This window comes from Pristiophorus japonicus, chromosome 24 (assembly GCF_044704955.1).
Source record: "Pristiophorus japonicus isolate sPriJap1 chromosome 24, sPriJap1.hap1, whole genome shotgun sequence".
Classification (NCBI taxonomy): Eukaryota; Metazoa; Chordata; class Chondrichthyes; family Pristiophoridae; genus Pristiophorus; species Pristiophorus japonicus.
Genome location: NC_092000.1, coordinates 27,126,138 through 27,144,974, shown reverse-complemented (window position 1 = coordinate 27,144,974; position 18,837 = coordinate 27,126,138). Strand labels below are relative to the sequence as shown.

The 18,837-nt window shown below is 51.7% G+C and overlaps 1 protein-coding gene and 1 pseudogene across 1 annotated transcript in view; both read right to left on the bottom strand.

The window, feature by feature from the left end:
* The window catches only part of colgalt1a (collagen beta(1-O)galactosyltransferase 1a), an 83,941-nt gene that overhangs the window by 37,488 nt on the left and 27,616 nt on the right, over window positions 1-18,837 (bottom strand). Inside the window, 4 exon segments of the mRNA XM_070867362.1 lie at window positions 518-722; window positions 4,277-4,411; window positions 6,937-7,054; window positions 11,906-12,016. Of these exon segments, the coding sequence (XP_070723463.1) occupies window positions 518-722; window positions 4,277-4,411; window positions 6,937-7,054; window positions 11,906-12,016 (569 nt within the window).
* Window positions 15,081-15,251, bottom strand: LOC139238027 (U2 spliceosomal RNA; annotated as a pseudogene).

Genomic DNA, 18,837 nt, shown 5'->3' with positions numbered 1-18,837 from the left:
TTGTCCGTTTTAGTGCCCCTTTAATAAGGGGGCACTTGATTTATTGTTTTACACCAAAATAGTTGTAGAGCTGTTGACCCTTACAAAAGGGGGCACTTGATTTAACATTATATTTAAAATAGTTGCAGAACTGTTGCATTGTGAGTGGCTTAGCCAGTCACATGATGTTCACAAGACTCAATAAAACCCCAGCCAGTTGGGTTCGGGGGATCCACGATGAGGTATGCAGTTGTGAGCCTGGTGGATGAACTGGTAATGTGTCGTGTGATTGTTAAACCTTTTGCTAATAAACCAACTAGTTCCTAATAACAATGTGTTGCTATGAATTCTTAAGCAAAGGATCCCATGAAGCAAACACAATACAGATTTAATTGAGCAGATGGAGAGATGGCTGCAGCAGCGCATCTTTTTGCCTAGCCTCAGAATTGGATCATAAAGTCAGCCCTCCGCGCAGTCAGGCCCCTCCACAGCTCCGTGCACTCAGTCTATTCACAGCGGGCCGTATCCTGCAGCTCACCTGCTTGCCGGCACGAAAACGAGAAGACGATGATGTCGTCGAAAGACCAGATGTAGTCGGGGTGCGGGGGGTAAAACGCCAGTTGCTTGGAGGCCTCTTTGCGGAGGTCGATGAGCATGGTGGAGTGGACCATGGCCACGGGGAAGCAGCCTAGCCGGTCGCGTTTCCGTATCGGGACATAGGCCGGGGTCCGCTTGTAGTAACCCTTCCGAGCAAAGCAACGATTAGTCAAATCCATTCCACAGCGCCGCACAGTGCAACTATCAACACAGGGACAGGGCAGGTGGCAACTGTAGTCAAGGGGCTCAGAACATTGGCAGGTAACCTACTGCCGGGCACTGCCAGTAGGGAGTTTGAGTGCAATATTAAAGCCTGGTATAGGACAGGGTTGAAGTGTAGTGATGGCATGCTGGTACAGCGTTGGAGAGTAGTGATGGCAGGCTGATACTGGGTTACAGTGCAGTGAAATGCAAGCTGGTACAGGGTTGGGGAGTAGTGATTGCAAGCTGGTACAGGATCGGAGAGTAGTGATTGCAAGCTGGTACAGGATCGGAGAGTAGTGATTGCAAGCTGGTACAGGATCGGAGAGTAGTGGTTGCAAGCTGGTACAGGATCGGAGAGTAGTGATTGCAAGCTGATACAGGATCGGAGAATGGTGATTGCAGGCTGGTACAGGATCGGAGAATGGTGATTGCAAGCTGGTACAGGATCGGAGAATGGTGATTGCAAGCTGGTACAGGATCGGAGAATGGTGATTGCAGGCTGGTACAGGATCGGAGAATGGTGATTGCAAGCTGGTACAGGATCGGAGAATGGTGATTGCAAGCTGGTACAGGATCGGAGAATGGTGATTGCAGGCTGGTACAGGATCGGAGAGTAGTGATTGCAAGCTGGTACAGGATCGGAGAATGGTGATTGCAAGCTGATACAGGATCGGACAATGGTGATTGCAGGCTGGTACAGGATCGGAGAATGGTGATTGCAGGCTGGTACAGGATCGGAGAATGGTGATTGCAAGCTGGTACAGGATCGGAGAGTAGTGATTGCAAGCTGGTACAGGGTTGGAGAATGGTGATTGTAGGCTGGTACAGGATTGGAGAGCGGTGATGCCAGGTGTTGGACACTCTGGCGAGATGTGTGTTGAACATCTCGGGGAATCAAGAGTTATCAGTTGAACTTCTTTGTATCTTTAAGCAACAGGCTTTCCCATATAAACAGGGTGACTTTGAAGTGTCGTGAGGAGAAAGCACATCTTGTCTTCTGATATGTAAAGTGCTCGTGTAAGGAAACAAGTGAGTAATAAAATGTAACTTTAGTTTTAGGGTAATAAAACAGGAAACAGGTCCATTTACTAAAGATGGCAGTAGGTTACGGGAATTCTTGTTTCAGGGAAGTAGTTCTGAGGTAAACAAACTACAACTGTTTACAGTCTGGTTTCAAAAGATTTAGGAATAGATACGTCATACAGTGTTATCTATGACATTTTCCTTTGATGTAGTCAAAATATGGTATATAAAGGATCATGGTTTTCAACAGTTTGTCAGAGTGTGCTCGAAAGATAAAGAATCCAGGAAAAAGTCACTCTCGGAATGCAGTTAAGACTGATCATCTTTACTGTGTATCAATAAAGTCTGTTCCCTACACTCCACTATGAAGTCTCCTGCTTACTCGAAACGTGTTGTTGTGAACCCGAGGAGTTTGACTGTTAACACCAGGCTGGTACAGGGTTTGAGTAGAGCGATACCAGGCTAGTACAGGGTTTAAGTAGAGCGATACCAGGCTAGTACAGGGTTTAAGTAGAGCGATACCAGACTGGTACAGGGTTTGAGTAGAGCGATACCAGACTGGTACAGGGTTTGAGTAGAGCGATACCTGGTTGGTACAGGGTTGGTTGGTGGTAATGCCAGGCTAGTACAGAGTTGATGTGCAATGATACCAGACTGGTACAAGGTTGGCATGAAAGGATACAAGGCTGGTACAGGGTTGGTTGGCAGTAATGCCAGGCCAGTATAGGATTGGTGGTGTAATGCCAGGCTAGTACAGGATTGGTGTGCAATGATACCAGGCTGGTTGGCGGTAATGCCAGGCTGGTACAGAGTTGGTTGGTGGTAATGCCAGGGTAGTACAGGGTTGGCATGAAAGGATACAAGGCTGGTACAGGGTTGGCGTGCAGGAATAGCAGCTCGGCTACACTGCACTGACTCATTTAATCGACGGCCAAAATAGACCCAGCAGTGCAGGAGGTGGGAACTATATCAATCTCCACACCACCCCCGCCAAATCAAGCGGGAGCTGATCTTTTCAGCCTGTAGCGGGAGCTGGAGCTGGTGGCTAGGAGTGCGTCCCACCATCGGTGGAACTTGGCCACTGATTCCCTACAATGACAGACTGAAGCTGGGTGCCCAGCAGAGGTGCGGAGTGTGGTGACCACGTGGTGTCACAAAGGCGGTTCTCCAGTGACGGTGTACTGAGGCACCTCGATTGGGAAGTGTCCGCAAGCTCACACAGGGCATCACCTGACTCCAGGCACGTCATCTCCCTCAACATCAAACAAATCCGCAGCAGAAAACAACTTGAATTCATAATGCAGAAGACATCACAAAATGTTTTCGGGTGAAAGAGGGGAAAACAATATAGTTAAAAGGGATTTTGAGAGAGTAGCTAGGGAGAGTAACTAGGGAGAAAGTGTTTCCACTGGCAGGAGGGCCAGTAAGCAGAGGTCAACGATTTAAGGTCATTGGCAAAGGAATCAGGGGCAAGATGAGGAGAATTTGTTTTTGAACGCAGCGAGTTGTGTGACCTGGAATGCACTGCCTGAAAGGGGTTGTGTAAGCAGATTCATTGGAAACTTTCAAAAGGGAACTGGATAAACACTTGAAGTGGCAAAAGTTGCAGGGCTATTGTGAAAGGGCATGGAAATGGGACTAACTGGGATCACTCTTTCAGAGAGCCAGTACAGGCACGATGGGCCGAATGGCCTCCTACTGTGCTGTATCATTAGGGGAACGGTAGCATAGTGGTTATGTTACTGGACTAGTAATCCAGAGGCCTGGACTAATGATCCAGAGACGTGAGTTCTAATCCCACCACGGCAGCTGGGGAATTTAAATTCAGTTAATTAAATAAATCTGGAATTAAAAAGCTAGTGTAAGTAATGGTGGCTAGGAAACGACTGGATTGTCGTAAAAACCCATCTAGTTCATGAATGTAATTTAGGGAAGGAAATCTGCCGCCCTTACCCGGTCTTGTCTACATGTGACTCCAGGCCCACAGCAATGTGGTCAGCACTTAACTGCACTCTGAAACGGGCCAGCGAGACACTCGAGGGCAATTAGGGACAGGCAATAAATGCCGGCCTAGCCAGCGACGCCCACAACCCGTGAACAAATTTTTAAAAAATCATTCCCAATAGGATGGAATTGAACCAAGGAGGGAGGGATTGAGAAAGGTGAGCAAGCGCTCAGCTGAAATAATGGCTTTGAATTTAAACGGCTGAGCTGGAAGTGGAGAGGCAGAGAAGGTTTAGGGAGAGCGCTCCGGAGAATCCGGACATGGTGGATGAACGCTTTGGCGCTAATGGTGAGGCAGAGGGAGGAGGCCCACGGGGAGGCTGGAAGCAAAGCAAACACTGTACGCTCTCCGGAGAGTCGGAGACCGCCCTAAGGTCCTCAGCTCCGAAAATTGAGGAACTGCTGCAGGAAACGGAAAGTCAAACAGAAACGTTATTTTCAGAAAAAAATAACATTGTTTCAGCCCTACCTCGGAGGTCATTCCACACCAGAAATTGGAATATGCCGAGCGAGAGTCCAACATTGGAGAAATAACCGTTTTATTCTCCGCGATGAGGAGGTTTAAGGTGTCCGGGTTGGTCAGGAAGTTGTCTGTGTCTAGAAACTTAAAAGAAACAAAAAAGTGTTGGGAGAGGAGCAGTTACAGGGCCCGCTTTGCCAGCTCTGGGCTCTGCCAGACACACGCTGTGCTGGGGTAAGGTGGGTGCCAGGCATGGCTCACTGGGCACGCAGCAGGAAGCTCCTCAGTGCGTGGCGGGAGTGGAGACGGTGCACGTCAACAAGACGAGCACCCACAGTGTGGGGCTGAGGAGCAGAAATGGCTTCAGTTGTATAAAAGCTGCAATGTCAGGGGGTTATTAGGAACACTGAGGGCAGGTGACAGCCCATTCAACCCCTCGGGCCTGTTCCACCATTCATACAGATCATGATATCATAACTCCATTTAACCGTTCCGTAACCCTTAATATCCTTACCGAACAAATATCGGTAAAATGGAGAGCGGCACCCAGTTCCAGACCGGCAATTTCCTCGGAAATGCTCCCAGAGATCCCGGGATAAACCTTGTTTATGCGTGTAGCCTGTGGCGCCGATGTGGGAGCAGCACGGAGAAAATTCCCGGCCTCAGACATAACAGTGTCTGGGCATCAGCCAACCTACAGCTGTAGACCTGGCTAGAACAAGCTTCTCCAGCCTCAGTCCGTGGACCATTATTCTAATTAGACTCTCCCGCCCACCCCCCACCTGACACACCCACCTCCCGCTCCTGCCCATCCCCACCCTCTCCCCACCCTCCCCCCCCCTACTCTCCCACCTCCCGCACCCTCTCCCCTCCCTCCCACCTCCCCCACCCTCCCTCCCGCTCCACACACTCTTCCCCCCATCCCCTCCCCCCCCCCCACCCCGCACAGCTCCCCCCACTCCCAGCTCCCCCACCCTCCCTCCTCCCCAGCTTCCCACTCCCTCCCCCCCTAGCTCCCGCCCCCTCCCAGCTTCCTGCTCCACCCTCCCGCACAGCTCCCCCACCCTCCCCCCCAGAGGTCCCCCCCCCTCCCCCCACCAGAGCTCCCCCACCCTCCCCCCCCCCCCAGAGCTCCCCCACCCGCCCCCCCAGAGGTCCCCCACCCTCCCCCCCCTCCCAGAGCTCCCCCTACCTCCCCCCCCCCAGAGCTCCCCCCCCCTCAGCTCCCCGCTCCCGCCGCTCCCCCCCACACCCCCAAGCTCTCCCACCTGACTTTAAGGAGTAATAGCCGCCCTCATCAAAATCAGCCAGCCTGTTAGGCCCGTGATCGTCTCAAAGAGGTGGCCACAGGTGTGAATCACCGCTCGGTCGGCGTGCAGGTCCGCCATTTTGTAAATTGCCCTCCGTTAGTTTTGGAGCGGTGTAGGGGATCGCTCTGGCAGGTTTCCCGCCGCGGCGTGCACACGCCGACCCCTTACCGACCGCGGCGACCCCCTTTTCGAAATTGCCCCGCGGGAGCAGGCCGCCGCTGGTTCATACCCCCAGCAGCTTTTTCTGTCCGTACCCTTCTTGCGGCTGAGCGGAACGGCCGCCTTTAATGGGGAGGTCGCGCTGCCGACGACCCCGTTTTATTTGTTCGCGTCGGCCGACTGCCAGGTCGGGCCGACAATTATGCCCACAGGCAGACTGGCGCCCCCCTCTTAGGTGCCAGGCCGAATCCCTCCCTGGTGGTCCAGTGTTTGCCACTAAAGTGGCTGCAGAGTTCGCAGTGGCCCTCCCCTTTAACTGAACCTGGAATAAAAAGCTAGGGTCAGTAATAGTGACCATGAAGCTATCGGATTGTCGCTAAAAACCCCATCGGCGTCATTAACGTCCTGTAGGGAAGGAAATCTGCCGTCCTTTCCTGGTCTGGCCTACATATGTGACTCCAGACCCACAACGGTGTGGTTGACTTTTACCTGCCTGAAAACCGCCACGAAAATTTCACCACAAGGACTGCAGTGGCTCACCACCACCTTCTCCAGTGAAGTTAGACATGGGCAATAAATGCCGGCTTTGCCAGCGAGGCCCACATCCCGTGAACGGATAAATAAAACGTTTTAAATTGCGCACATCAAGATCACACAAACAGCACTGTGATAATGACCAGATAATCCCTCTCAGTGATGTTGATTGAGGGATAAATATTGGCCCCAGGACACTGGGGATAACTCCCCTGCTCTTCTTCAAAATAGTGTCCTGGGATCTTTTACGTCCACCTGAGAGAGCAGGCGGGGTCTCGGTTTAACGTCTCATCCGAAAGACGGCACCTCCGACAGTGCGGCGCTCCCTCAGCACTGCACTGGGAGTGTCAGCCTGGGTTTGTGCGCTCAGGTCTCTGGAGTGGGACTCGAACCCACAACCTTCTGACTAGTGACACTGCTGCCCACGGAGCCATGGCAGACACATGGTCGTGGATTAGAACAAATTCCACATTGCTCGTACCGACCACAGCCCAGCACCTAATGAGTTGTCTGATCAATGGCCCCGGTTATTGCAAGTTCGCAGCAGCAGCAATAAACATCAAAGTAATCGTTATAGCTAATTTTGTGGGTTTTGATGAGCAAGAGCAGTACAACATTCAGGGCTTCTCCCCGAGAGCAACTCCATTCAAACGTTGCATTCCTTACCAAAATATAATCGGCCCACCTCTCCCGGGCCGATTTCAGTGCAGCTTGTCGCAGCTTCATCACGTGCTCATACCGAGAGTCGGACCAGTGCTTCGGCCCAATTTCATCGAAGTAGGATCTGGAACCCAACATTGCAAAGCACACAAAGGGCATTAGTAGCCAGCACAACACCAGCATTTCACCGAGACAAGCAACTCACCCATCCCTCCCCCACCCTCCCTCACCTCCCACCCATCCCTCCCTCACCTTCCCCACCCCTCCCACCCATCCCTCCCTCACCTTCCCCACCCCTCCCACCCATCCCTCCCTCACCTTCCCCACCCCTCCCACCCATCCCTCCCTCACCTTCCCCACCCCTCCCACCCATCCCTCCCTCACCTTCCCCACCCCTCCCACCCATCCCTCCCCCACCCTCCCTCACCTCCCACCCATCCCTCCCTCACCTTCCCCACCCCTCCCACCCATCCCTCCCTCACCTTCCCCACCCCTCCCACCCATCCCTCCCCCACCCTCCCTCACCTCCCACCCATCCCTCCCTCACCTTCCCCACCCCTCCCACCCATCCCTCCCTCACCTTCCCCACCCCTCCCACCCATCCCTCCCTCACCTTCCCCACCCCTCCCACCCATCCCTCCCTCACCTTACCCACCCCTCCCTCACCCCCCACCCATCCCTCCCTCACCTTCCCTACCCCTCCCTCACCTTCCCCACCCCTCCCTCACCTCCCACCCATCCCTCCCTCACCTTCCCCACCCTCCCTCACCTCCCACCCATCCCTCCCTCACCTTCCCCACCCCTCCCTCACCTTCCCCACCCCTCCCTCACCCCCCACCCATCCCTCCCTCACCTTCCCCACCCCTCCCTCACCTCCCACCCATCCCTCCCTCACCTTCCCCACCCCTCCCTCACCCCCCACCCATCCCTCCCTCACCTTCCCTACCCCTCCCTCACCCCCCACCCATCCCTCCCTCACCTTCCCCACCCCTCCCTCACCCCCCACCCATCCCTCCCTCACCTTCCCCACCCCTCCCTCACCTCCCACCCATCCCTCCCTCACCTTCCCCACCCTCCCTCACCTCCCACCCATCCCTCCCTCACCTTCCCCACCCCTCCCTCACCCCCCACCCATCCCTCCCTCACCTTCCCCACCCCTCCCTCACCTCCCACCCATCCCTCCCTCACCTTCCCCACCCCTCCCTCACCCCCCACCCATCCCTCCCTCACCTTCCCTACCCCTCCCTCACCCCCCACCCATCCCTCCCTCACCTTCCCCACCCCTCCCTCACCCCCCACCCATCCCTCCCTCACCTTCCCCACCCCTCCCTCACCTCCCACCCATCCCTCCCTCACCTTCCCCACCCCTCCCTCACCCCCCACCCATCCCTCCCTCACCTTCCCTACCCCTCCCACACCCTCCCACCCATCCCTCCCTCACCTTCCCCACCCCTCCCTCACCTCCCACCCATCCCTCCCTCACCTTCCCCACCCCTCCCTCACCCCCCACCCATCCCTCCCTCACCTTCCCTACCCCTCCCTCACCCCCCACCCATCCCTCCCTCACCTTCCCCACCCCTCCCTCACCCCCCACCCATCCCTCCCTCACCTTCCCCACCCCTCCCTCACCCCCCACCCATCCCTCCCTCACCTTCCCCACCCCTCCCTCACCCCCCACCCATCCCTCCCCACTGCCCAGGTAGAGTGCAGTACAGTAGCATAGGACTATTAAGACACAAGTTTAATTCCACCACGACATTTAAATCGAGTTCAATTAAATAACTCTGGAAATGTTTCAAAGAAGCTAGAATCAGTAATGGTGTCCATGAACCTACCGGATTTCTGTAAAAACCCATCTGGTTCACGAATGCCCTTGAAGGAAGGGAATCTGCCGCCCTTACCCGGTCTGGCCTATAGCTGACTCCAGACCCACAGCAATGTGTTGACTCTTAACTACCCTCTGAAAGGGCCCAGCGAGCCAAGAGAGGTGGCTCACCACCACCTTCTCAAGGGCAATTGGGATGGGAAATAAAGGCCGGCCTTGCCAGCGACGCCCACATCCCGTGAATGAAAACACACCTGGGGCTCCACACAAACACACCTGGGGCTCCACACAAACACACCTGGGGCTCCACACAAACCCATCATCAGCTTCATCATCAACAGCTTCCTCAACGTAGAAAAACACCCCGACGAGACAAGCCTTTCACTGGAAGCTTCTTTGCTCCCCTTAGTCATTACCCATAGCGATGCGGTTGGATTGTGTGCACGGCCCACAAGACATCCAAACATCCATTGAGATCACAGAGCCCAAAGTGCAGCCAGAGGCAAGCCAAAGGTAAACCTGCCAGATTCATTAAAGCCACTGAATATGGTGTGTGAATACTGCTACTACTACTAAAATCATGAGAGTCACTGGACAGTAGGTAGCCATGGAGTATGGGGACCATAAGGGACGGTGTAGACATGTGGAGAAGTGACTGCATCCTGATGGGTGAGAGGCGAAACCCATCTCACGGGTGCTACTCAAATCCAGGACAAAGCAGCCCGCTTGATTGGCACCCCATCCACCACCTTCAACACTCACTCCCTCCACCACCGGCGCACCGTGGCTGCAGTGTGCACCATCCACAAGATGCACTGCAGCAACTCGCCAAGGCTTCTTCGGCAGCACCTCCCAAACCCGCGACCTCTACCACCTAGAAGGACAAGGGCAGCAGGCGCATGGGAACACCATCACCTCCACGTTCCCCTCCAAGTCACACACCATCCTGACTTGGAAATATATCGGCTGTTCCTTCAGCGTTGCTGGGTCAAAATCCTGGAACTCCCTCCCGAACAGCACTGTGGGAGCACCTTCACCACATGGGCTGCAGCGGTTCAAAGCTCACCTTCTTAAGGGCAATTAGGGATGGGTATTAAATGCTGGCCTTACCAGCGATGCCCACATCCAAGGAACGAATTTCCTAAAAAATTATAGAAGCAATTGATAATCTCAATCTGACTCTCTGTTGTCAGGAAATATCAGGGCCCATCCGCTCTCAAACTGGTCCAGAGAGGTGTCACTGTCCACGCTAGAGAGGTCATAAGAACATAAGAAATAGCAGCAGGAGTAGGCCACCTGGTCCCTTGAGCCTGCTCCGCCATTTAATACGATCATGGCTGATCTGATCATGGACTCGGTTCCACTTCCCTGCCCGCTCCCCATAACCTTATTGCTCAAAAATCTATCTATCTCCGCCTTAAATATATTCAATGACCCAGCCTCCACAGCTCTCTGGGGCAGAGAATTCCACAGATTTACAACCTTCAGAGAAGTAATTCCCCCTCATCTCAGTTTTAAATGGGCGGCCCTTATTCTGAGACTATTCCCCCTAGTTTTAGTTTCCCCTACAAGTGGAAATATACTCTCTGCATCCAACTTGTCAAGCCTCTCATTATCAAGCTCACCTCTCATTCTTCTGAACTCCAGTGAGTCTAGGCCCAACCCACTCAACCTATCTTCAGAAGTCAACCCCCTCATCTCCGGAATCAACCTATGAACCTTTTCTGAACAGCCTCCAATGCAAGTATATCCTTCCTTAAATACGGAGACCAAAACTGCACGCAGTATTCCAGGTGTGACCTCACCAATACCCTGTACAGTTGTAGCAGGACTTCTCTGCTTTTATACTCTATCCCCCTTAAAATAAAGGCCATCATTCCATTTGCCTTCCTGATTACTTGCTGTACCTGCAACCTTGTGTGTTTCATGCACAAGTAACCCCAGGTCCTTCTGTTCTGAAGCACTTGGCAATTTATCTCCATTTAAATTATAAATTGCTTTTCTATTTTTTCTGCCGAAGTGGATAGCCTCACATTTTCCCACATCATACTCCATCTGCCAAATTTTTGCCCACTCACTTAGCCTGTTTATATCACTTTGCTGATTTTTTTGTGTCCCTCCTCACACTTTGCTTTCTCACCCATTGTTGTATCATTGGCAAACTTGGCTACATTACACTCGGTCCCTTCATCCAAGTCATTAATATAGATTGTAAATAGTTGAGGCCCCAGCACCGATCCCTGCAGCACCCCACTATTTACCGTTTGCTAACCTGAAAATGACCCATTTATCCCGACTTTCTGTTTTCTGTTAGCCAATCCTCTATCCATGCTAATATATCACCCCCCAACCCTGTGAACTTTTATCTTGTGCAGTAACCTTTTAGGTGGTACCTTATCGAATGCCTTCTGGAAATCCAAATACACCACATCCACTGCTTCCCCTTTATCCAGCCTGCTTTTTACATCCTCAAAGAACTCCAGCTAATTTGTCAAATATGATTTCCCTTTCATAAAACCATGCTGACTCTGCTTGATCGCATTTTGCTTTTCCAAATGTTCTGCTACTGCTTCCTTAATAATGGACTCCAGCATTTTCCCAACCACAGATGTTAGGGTCACAGAGAGAGGGGTCGCTGCCCGCACAGAGAGGGGTCACTACCCGCACAGAGAAGGGTCGCTGCCCGCACAGAGAGGGGTCGCTACCCACACAGAGAGGGGTCACTGCCCGCACAGAGAGGGGTCACTGCCCGCACAGAGAGGGGTCACACAGAGAGGGGTCGCTACCCACACAGAGAGGGGTTGCTACCCACACAGAGAGGGGTCACTGCCCGCACAGAGAGGGGTCACACAGAGAGGGGTCGCTACCCACACAGAGAGGGGTCGCTACCCACACAGAGAGGGGTTGCTACCCACACAGAGAGGGGTCACTGCCCGCACAGAGAGGGGTCACACAGAGAGGGGTCGCTACCCACACAGAGAGGGGTCGCTACCCACACAGAGAGGGGTTGCTACCCACACAGAGAGGGGTTGCTACCCACACAGAGAGGGGTCGCTACCCACACAGAGAGGGGTCACAGCCCATGAAGAGAAACTGCCCAAATCTCACGGGTTAACGATGAACCAGGCTGTAGCCAGCAATGAGACTCACTTTGGCTCATCCATGGGTCTCCACTCGACAGAATGGTAGAGCGTCTGTACGTTGACCAGCCACTCCCTCAGCACTGCCGTGGTGTTATCCACATTGTGGTCCGTTGCTACCCTGCAGGGAAGGAAAGAGCAAAATATAATAAACCTCAATCACTGTTTTACATGGGATATACAGCACAGAAACAGGCCATTCGAGCCTCCTCCTGTCTTTCCTCATCTAAATCTATCGGCATAACCCTCTATTCCCTTCTCCCTCATAGCTTGTCTAGCCTCCTCTTAAATACATCGATACTATTCGCTTCAACCACTCCCTGTGGTAGTGAGTTCCACATCCTCACCACTCTCTGGGTAAAGAAGTTTCTTCTGAATTCCTGATTGGTGACTACCTTATATTGATGGCCTCTAGTTATGCTCTTCCCCACAAGTGGAAACACTCTCTCTGTATCCACTCTATCAAAATCTTTCATAATTTTAAAGACCTCTATTAGATCACCACTCCGCCTTCTTTTTTTCAAGAGAAAAGAGACCCAACCTGTTCATCCTTTCCTGATATGTATACCCTCACATTTCTGGTATCATCCTTGTAAATCTTCTCTGCACGCTCTCCAGTGCTTTTATATCCTTTTAATAATATGGCGACCTGAACTGTAGGCAGTGTGGTCTAACCAAGGTTCGATACAGGTTTAGCATAACTTCCCTACTTTTCAATTCTATGCCTCTAGAAATAAACCCTAGTGCCTGGTTTGCTTTTTTTAATGGCCTTGATAACCTGTGTGATGTGTGTATTCATATTCGGAGAGCCCTTTGTTCCTCTACCCTACGTAGACTTGCACCCTCCAAGTAATAAGTGACCTTATTGACTGCATCAAACCAGACCACTCAACGGTTTGCATTTATATAGCGCCTTTCACATCCTAAGGACGTCCCAAAATGCTTCACAGCCAATGAATTACAGTTAAAGTGTAGTCATCGTTTAAAAACAGGGGAAACAGGGCAGGCAATTTGTGCACAATGACATCCCACAAACAGCAATTAAATAAGCGATCAGATAATCTGTTTTGGTGCTGTGGGTCGAAGTTGAAGGATTAATGTTGGCCAAGACACTGGGAGGACGTTTTGTGGGATTATTTACCCCCACACCCGAGAGAACAGACGGGGCCTCAGTTTAACGTCTCAGCTGAAAGTGGGCACCTCCGACAGTGCAGCGCCCTCTCAGCACGGCACTGGGAGTGTCAACCTAGAATTATGTGCTCAAGTTCCTGGAGCGGGACTTGAACCCACAACCTTCTGACTCAAGAACCGCGAGTGCGAACTACCGAGCCACGGCTGAAAAGCATCGAATGCCATGTCCACATCCCTGCCAAGTACTTTCTGGTGTCCCGCTGAGCGACACACTACTGAAACATAGTCCGAGGATAGTTTGTGTGGAATCAAACACATCCAGAAAGGGAGCATGAAGAAAAACGGATATAAGAAAGAATGAAAGACTTGCATTTATATAGCGCCTTTCATGACCACCGGACGTCTCAAAGCACGTTACAGCCAATGAAGTACTTTTGGAGTGCAGTCCCTGTTGTAATGTGGGAAACGTGGCAGCCAATTTGCGCACAGCAAGCTCCCACACACAGCAATATGATAATGACCAGATAATCTGTTTTTGTGATGTTGATTGAGGGATAAATATTGGCCCAGGACACCGGGGATAACTCCCCTGCTCTTCTTCGAAATAGTGCCACGGGATCTTTTACATCCACCTGAGAGAGCAGACCGGCTCTCGGTTTAACATCTCATCCAAAAGACAGCACCTCCGACAGTGCAGCACTCCCTCAGCACTGCACTGGGAGTGGCAGCCTCGATTTTTGTGCTCAAGTCTCTGGAGTGGGACTTGAACCCACAACCTCCTGACTCAAAGAGGCGAGTGTGCTGCCCACTGAGCCACAGCTGGCACATTTAGAGTGTAGTGGTGAAACTACCCACGATCGGGATTTATTTCACTGTTCATCTTTAAATGCATGTTTTCAATCCGCCCTCGTTCCATTCCCTTGCATCTTTTCGTATGTTGGCTTGCCTTTGTGATTGGTTCAATTGGTTTCTTGGTTGAGGCCTTGATCTTCTGCGAGATCTCAAGTCCCCTGGGGTGGGACTTGAACCTTCTGACTCAGGCGAGTGCAAGAGACACACTCAAACAGCAACACGCGGGTCCTCATAGCGGGAGCTGAGGATCCCTGAATCGATTGCTATGATAGAGGTGCAGGTGCGAACTTAAACTCACAGGGATGGCCAAGCCGCTGTGAATCAGCAACTGCTGCTCCTCACCATCCCTTCCACATCTCTTCCCAGCGAGCGGCTCTGTTTTAAAACAAAATGGAAGTTGCTGCTTCACAAATGTGCAAATTGCATTGTTTCTATTCATTCTCGGCATCACCGGCAAGGCCAGCATTTATTGCCCATCCCTAATCGCCCCTTGAGAAGGTGGTGGTGAACCGCCTTCTTGAACCGCTGCAGTCCCGTGTGGTGAAGGTACCGTCAGCAGCAGGTCGGGGCCATAAAAGGAGCGGTGAGCAGCGGCTATGGGTAGCGAGGCGGTGTACCACGGCAAGGTAAAGCGGAGCTGGTGCAGGAGGGCGACAGCAGCAAAGAGGGACGTCATCAAGATCCAGGTCAGTGATTGGAGCGTGGGCAGATACAGCAAGGTCGGGGCGAAGGAGCGGTGAGAGACTGTAGAGGGACGTAATCGGGGCCCAGGAGAGGCGTGAGTTCGGGGCCAAGGGGCAGCATGGGCCCAGGGGCAGCACGGGCCCAGCCCACACTGCGATATCTGTGCGCACTAGGTCCGTGCAGCAGAGCTGGTCTCCAGTCGTCCTGGTTAACCCTTGTCACTGGACCAAGACCTAGCTCTGTCAAGCCCCGTGTGGTGGCTGGTGTGCAACGGCCACCCCACGTTAAAAAAATCCACGCACAGGCATCTTCCACCCTTCAGGATGTAGTTTAGGGTCTGGAATATTCGGTCCTTCATTGAAACACCTGTGAACTCATCCCTTTTTGACGTGGAAGCAAGTCATCCTCGTTTCGAGGGACCGCCTATGATCTTTAAAAAATTTATCCAATTTCGTTCCAGATCAACTCTAACGCCAAAGATCACTTTGCGCCAATGTGTTTGATCTTAGGCCAAAAGGCGAAGTTGCACCGTTCCTGGAAATATTGCAATACCAGGTCGGTGCATGGAGTGGACGGGGCATGCCCCTGATCCAGCTCCCTGTCCAAAAATCAATTCAATATCATGTCCCCATCGGGGATATTAAACTGATAAGAACAGATACTACACTTGATCTTAGCCAAAAGGGGACCGCCTATGATGATGAAGGTGCTCCCACAGTGCTGCTAGGGAGGGAGTTCCAGGATTTTGACCCAGCGACGATGAGGGAACAGCCGATATATTTCCAAGTCGGGATGGTGTGTGACTTGGAGGGGAACGAGGGAGGTGGTGGTGTTCCCATGTGCCTGCTGCCCTTGTGGCTGACAACAGGGAGATTCCTCTGTAGTTGCCGCAGTCGGACTTGTCGCCTTTTTTAAAGATGGTCACAATTACTGCAGCTCTGAGATTTCCCAGCATGCTCGCCTCCTTCCGGATGAGAGAGATGAGGTCATGCATTTGTGCCAATAGTGCTTCTCCGCCATAGTTCAGTGCCTCGGCAGGGATTCCATCTGCTCCTGATACCTTGTTGTTCTTGAGCTGACGGATGGCCTTTTCTACCTCGTGCAGGGCTGAGGTTTTCTCCGTCTTCTCCCTGTGGCTGAGGAGCTCCTCCCGGAGTCACAGTGCGGATTTCACTCCACCACGGGGTTCAATGGGGACATGATCTTTGCGGCTCGACAGCTGAAAGAGAAATGCAGGGAGCAGCACCAACCCTTGTACATGGCCTTCTTTGACCTCACAAAGGCCTCTGACACAGTTAGCCGCGAGGAACTATGGAGCGTCCTCCTCTGTTTCCGCTGCCCCCAAAAGTTTGTCGCCATCCTCCGCCTGCTCCATGACGACATGCAGGCCGTGATCCTGACCAACGGATCCACCACAGACCCAGAGTGGAAGCAAGTACATAAGAACATAAGAAATAGGAGCAGGAGTAGGCCATACGGCCCCTCGAGCCTGCTCCGCCATTCAATAAGATCATGGCTGATCTGATCATGGACTCAGCTCCACTTCCCCGCCCGCTCCACCTAACCCCTTACCGCTTAAGAAACTGTCTATTTCTGTCTTAAATTTATTCAATGACCCAGCTTCCATAGCTCTCTGAGGCAGCGAATTCCACAGATTCACAGCCCTCATAAGAAATTTCTCCTCATCTCAGTTTTAAATGGGCGGCCCCTTATTCTAAGATCGTGCCCTCTAGTTCTAGTCTCCCCCATCAGTGGAAACATCCTCTCTGCATCCACCTTGTCAAGCCCCCTCATAATCTTAAACGTTTTAACTCTCATTCTTCTGAATTCCAATGAGTAGAGGCCCAAACCTATTCAACCTTTCCTCATAAGTCAACTCCCTCATCCCTGGAACCTTCTCTGAACTGCCTCCAAAGCAAATATATCCTTTCGTAAATATGGAAGCCAAAACTGCCCGCAGTATTCCAGGTGTGGCCTCACCAATATCCTGTACAGCTGTAACAAGACTTCGCTGCTTTTATACTCCATCCTCTTTACAATAAAGGCCAAGATACCACTGGCCTTCGTGATCACTTGCTGTACCTGAACACTAACCTTTTGTGCTTCATGCACAAGGACCCCCAGGGTCCCGCTGCACTGCAGCACTTTGCAATCTTGCTCCATTTAAATAATAACTTGCTCTTTGATTTTTTTCTGCCAAAGTCTTCCTCGATTTCGAGGGACTGCCTATGATGATGGTGCCCTTGTCCTTCTAGGGGGTAGAGGTCGCGGGTTTGAGAGATAGAATGTCTTCAACATTAAAATAAAGGCCCGAGGCACTTCACAAGAACAAAAAAATGGATGGCAAGTCAAAGAAAGAGTTTTCAGGATGTAGAATAACGTGTTTGAAAAAATAAAGTCAATTCCATGAGGGGGGGGCTGGGATGGACGATGCACTGAACGCAGACACGAACTGCTCTACGTGATGAAAACCTTCACCAGTCAATCGCAGGCTAGTCCCAGGCAAACGCCTCCTCTGTCTCAGGGTGGGAGAAGGACTGCTGCGCACCATTTACAACATTAGAAACAAACGTGGAGGATGAGAAAAAGCCATGGGGCCCACCGAACCGTGTCCCTCTTGGGCAACAACTCCCTCACTGTCGCGTCTGTTCATTTGAACAAACCCCAGTGATTTTGCATGGTCGACTATTTCAAACTCTTTTGAACAAAATTTTTCCTGAACCCAGAGAGAAAGGGAGGAAAAAAAATGCAACCCTCTGGAGACCTGAAATAAAAAATGCTTAAAATGCACAGAAAGGTCCTTTCACCACCTGAAGCGAGTCTGCTTTTTCACTTTTCTAATCGTTCAGCTGTTCCGTTATTCCCTGAACTTGGCTCGAAGTTTACTTTTCATGAATTTCCATTCCTGTCCTTTTCTTTATTTTTGCACCTCCACTTTGAAGAAATAATTTGGATTTATTTTATCAACGCTATGTTTTAAAGAAAAAGTGGTGATTGATCATTCCATACACACTGACTGAATCCCTTGAAGAGATAGCCAAGCTTGTGTGCGAGTAGATTAGTTAGAATAGTTCTTGAAAAGACATTCATAGACTCTTACAACACAGAGAGACCACTTGTCCCATCCTGCCTATGCCGGCCTTTTGAAAGGGCTAAGCAATTAGTCCCCCTCCCCCGCTCTTTCCCCACGGCCCTGCAAATTTTTCCTTTTTAACTATTTATCCAATTCCCTTTCAAAAGTTACTATTGAATCTGCTTCCACCGCCCTTTCAGGCAGCGCAGCGCGTTCCAGATCATCATAACTCGCTGCGTAAAGAAAATTCTCCTCATCTCCTCTCTGGCTCTTTTGCTACCGATCTTAAATCTGTCTTCTCCGGTTACAGACCCTTCCGACACTGGAAAGTTTCTCCTTATTTGCTCTATCAAAACCCTTCATGATTTTGAACACATCTATTAAATCTCCCCTTAAGCCGCTCTGCTTGAAGAACAATCACAGCTTCTCCAGTCTCTCCGTGCCCTTCATCCCATCAATGTTTAATGTTCTTCACTGCCTGTCCATAATCAAAATCTTACTAGACTAACTTCTCAATATGTTGTGCCCTTTAACACTTAAAGGGCCCGCTGGAAGGAGCATTTCGACGATCTCCTCAATCGAGGCTCTGCCTTTGACCCAAGTGTTCTCGACTCCATCCCGCAGCATGCTACCCGCCAGCACCTCAGTGAGATCCCAACTCTGCACGAGGTAGAAAAAGCCGTAAGACAACTAAAAAACAACAAGGCTATGGGAACGGATGGAATCCCTGCTGAGGCACTGAAGTATGGCGGAGAGGCACTGCTGGCGCGAACACACGATCTCACCTCTCTCATCTGGAGGGAGGAGAGCGTGCCAGGAGATCTGAGATGCAGTGATCGTGACCGTCTTTAAAAAAGGGGACAAGTCCGACTGCGGCAACTACAGGGGAATCTCCCTGCTATCAGCCACTGGGAAAGTCGTCGCTAGTGTCCTCCTCAACTGTCTTCTCCCTGTGGCCGAGGAGCTCCTCCCGGAGTCGCAGTGCGGATTTCATCCCCTACGGGGAACAACGGACATGATTTTTGCAGCACGACAGCTGCAGGAAAAATGCAGGGAGCAGCACCAGCCCTTATACATGGCCTTCTTCGGCCTTACAAAGGACTTTGACACTATCAACCGCGAGGGTCAATGGAGCGTCCTCCTCTGTTTCGGATGCTCCCAAAAGTTCATCACCATCCTCTGCCTGCTCCACAACGACATGC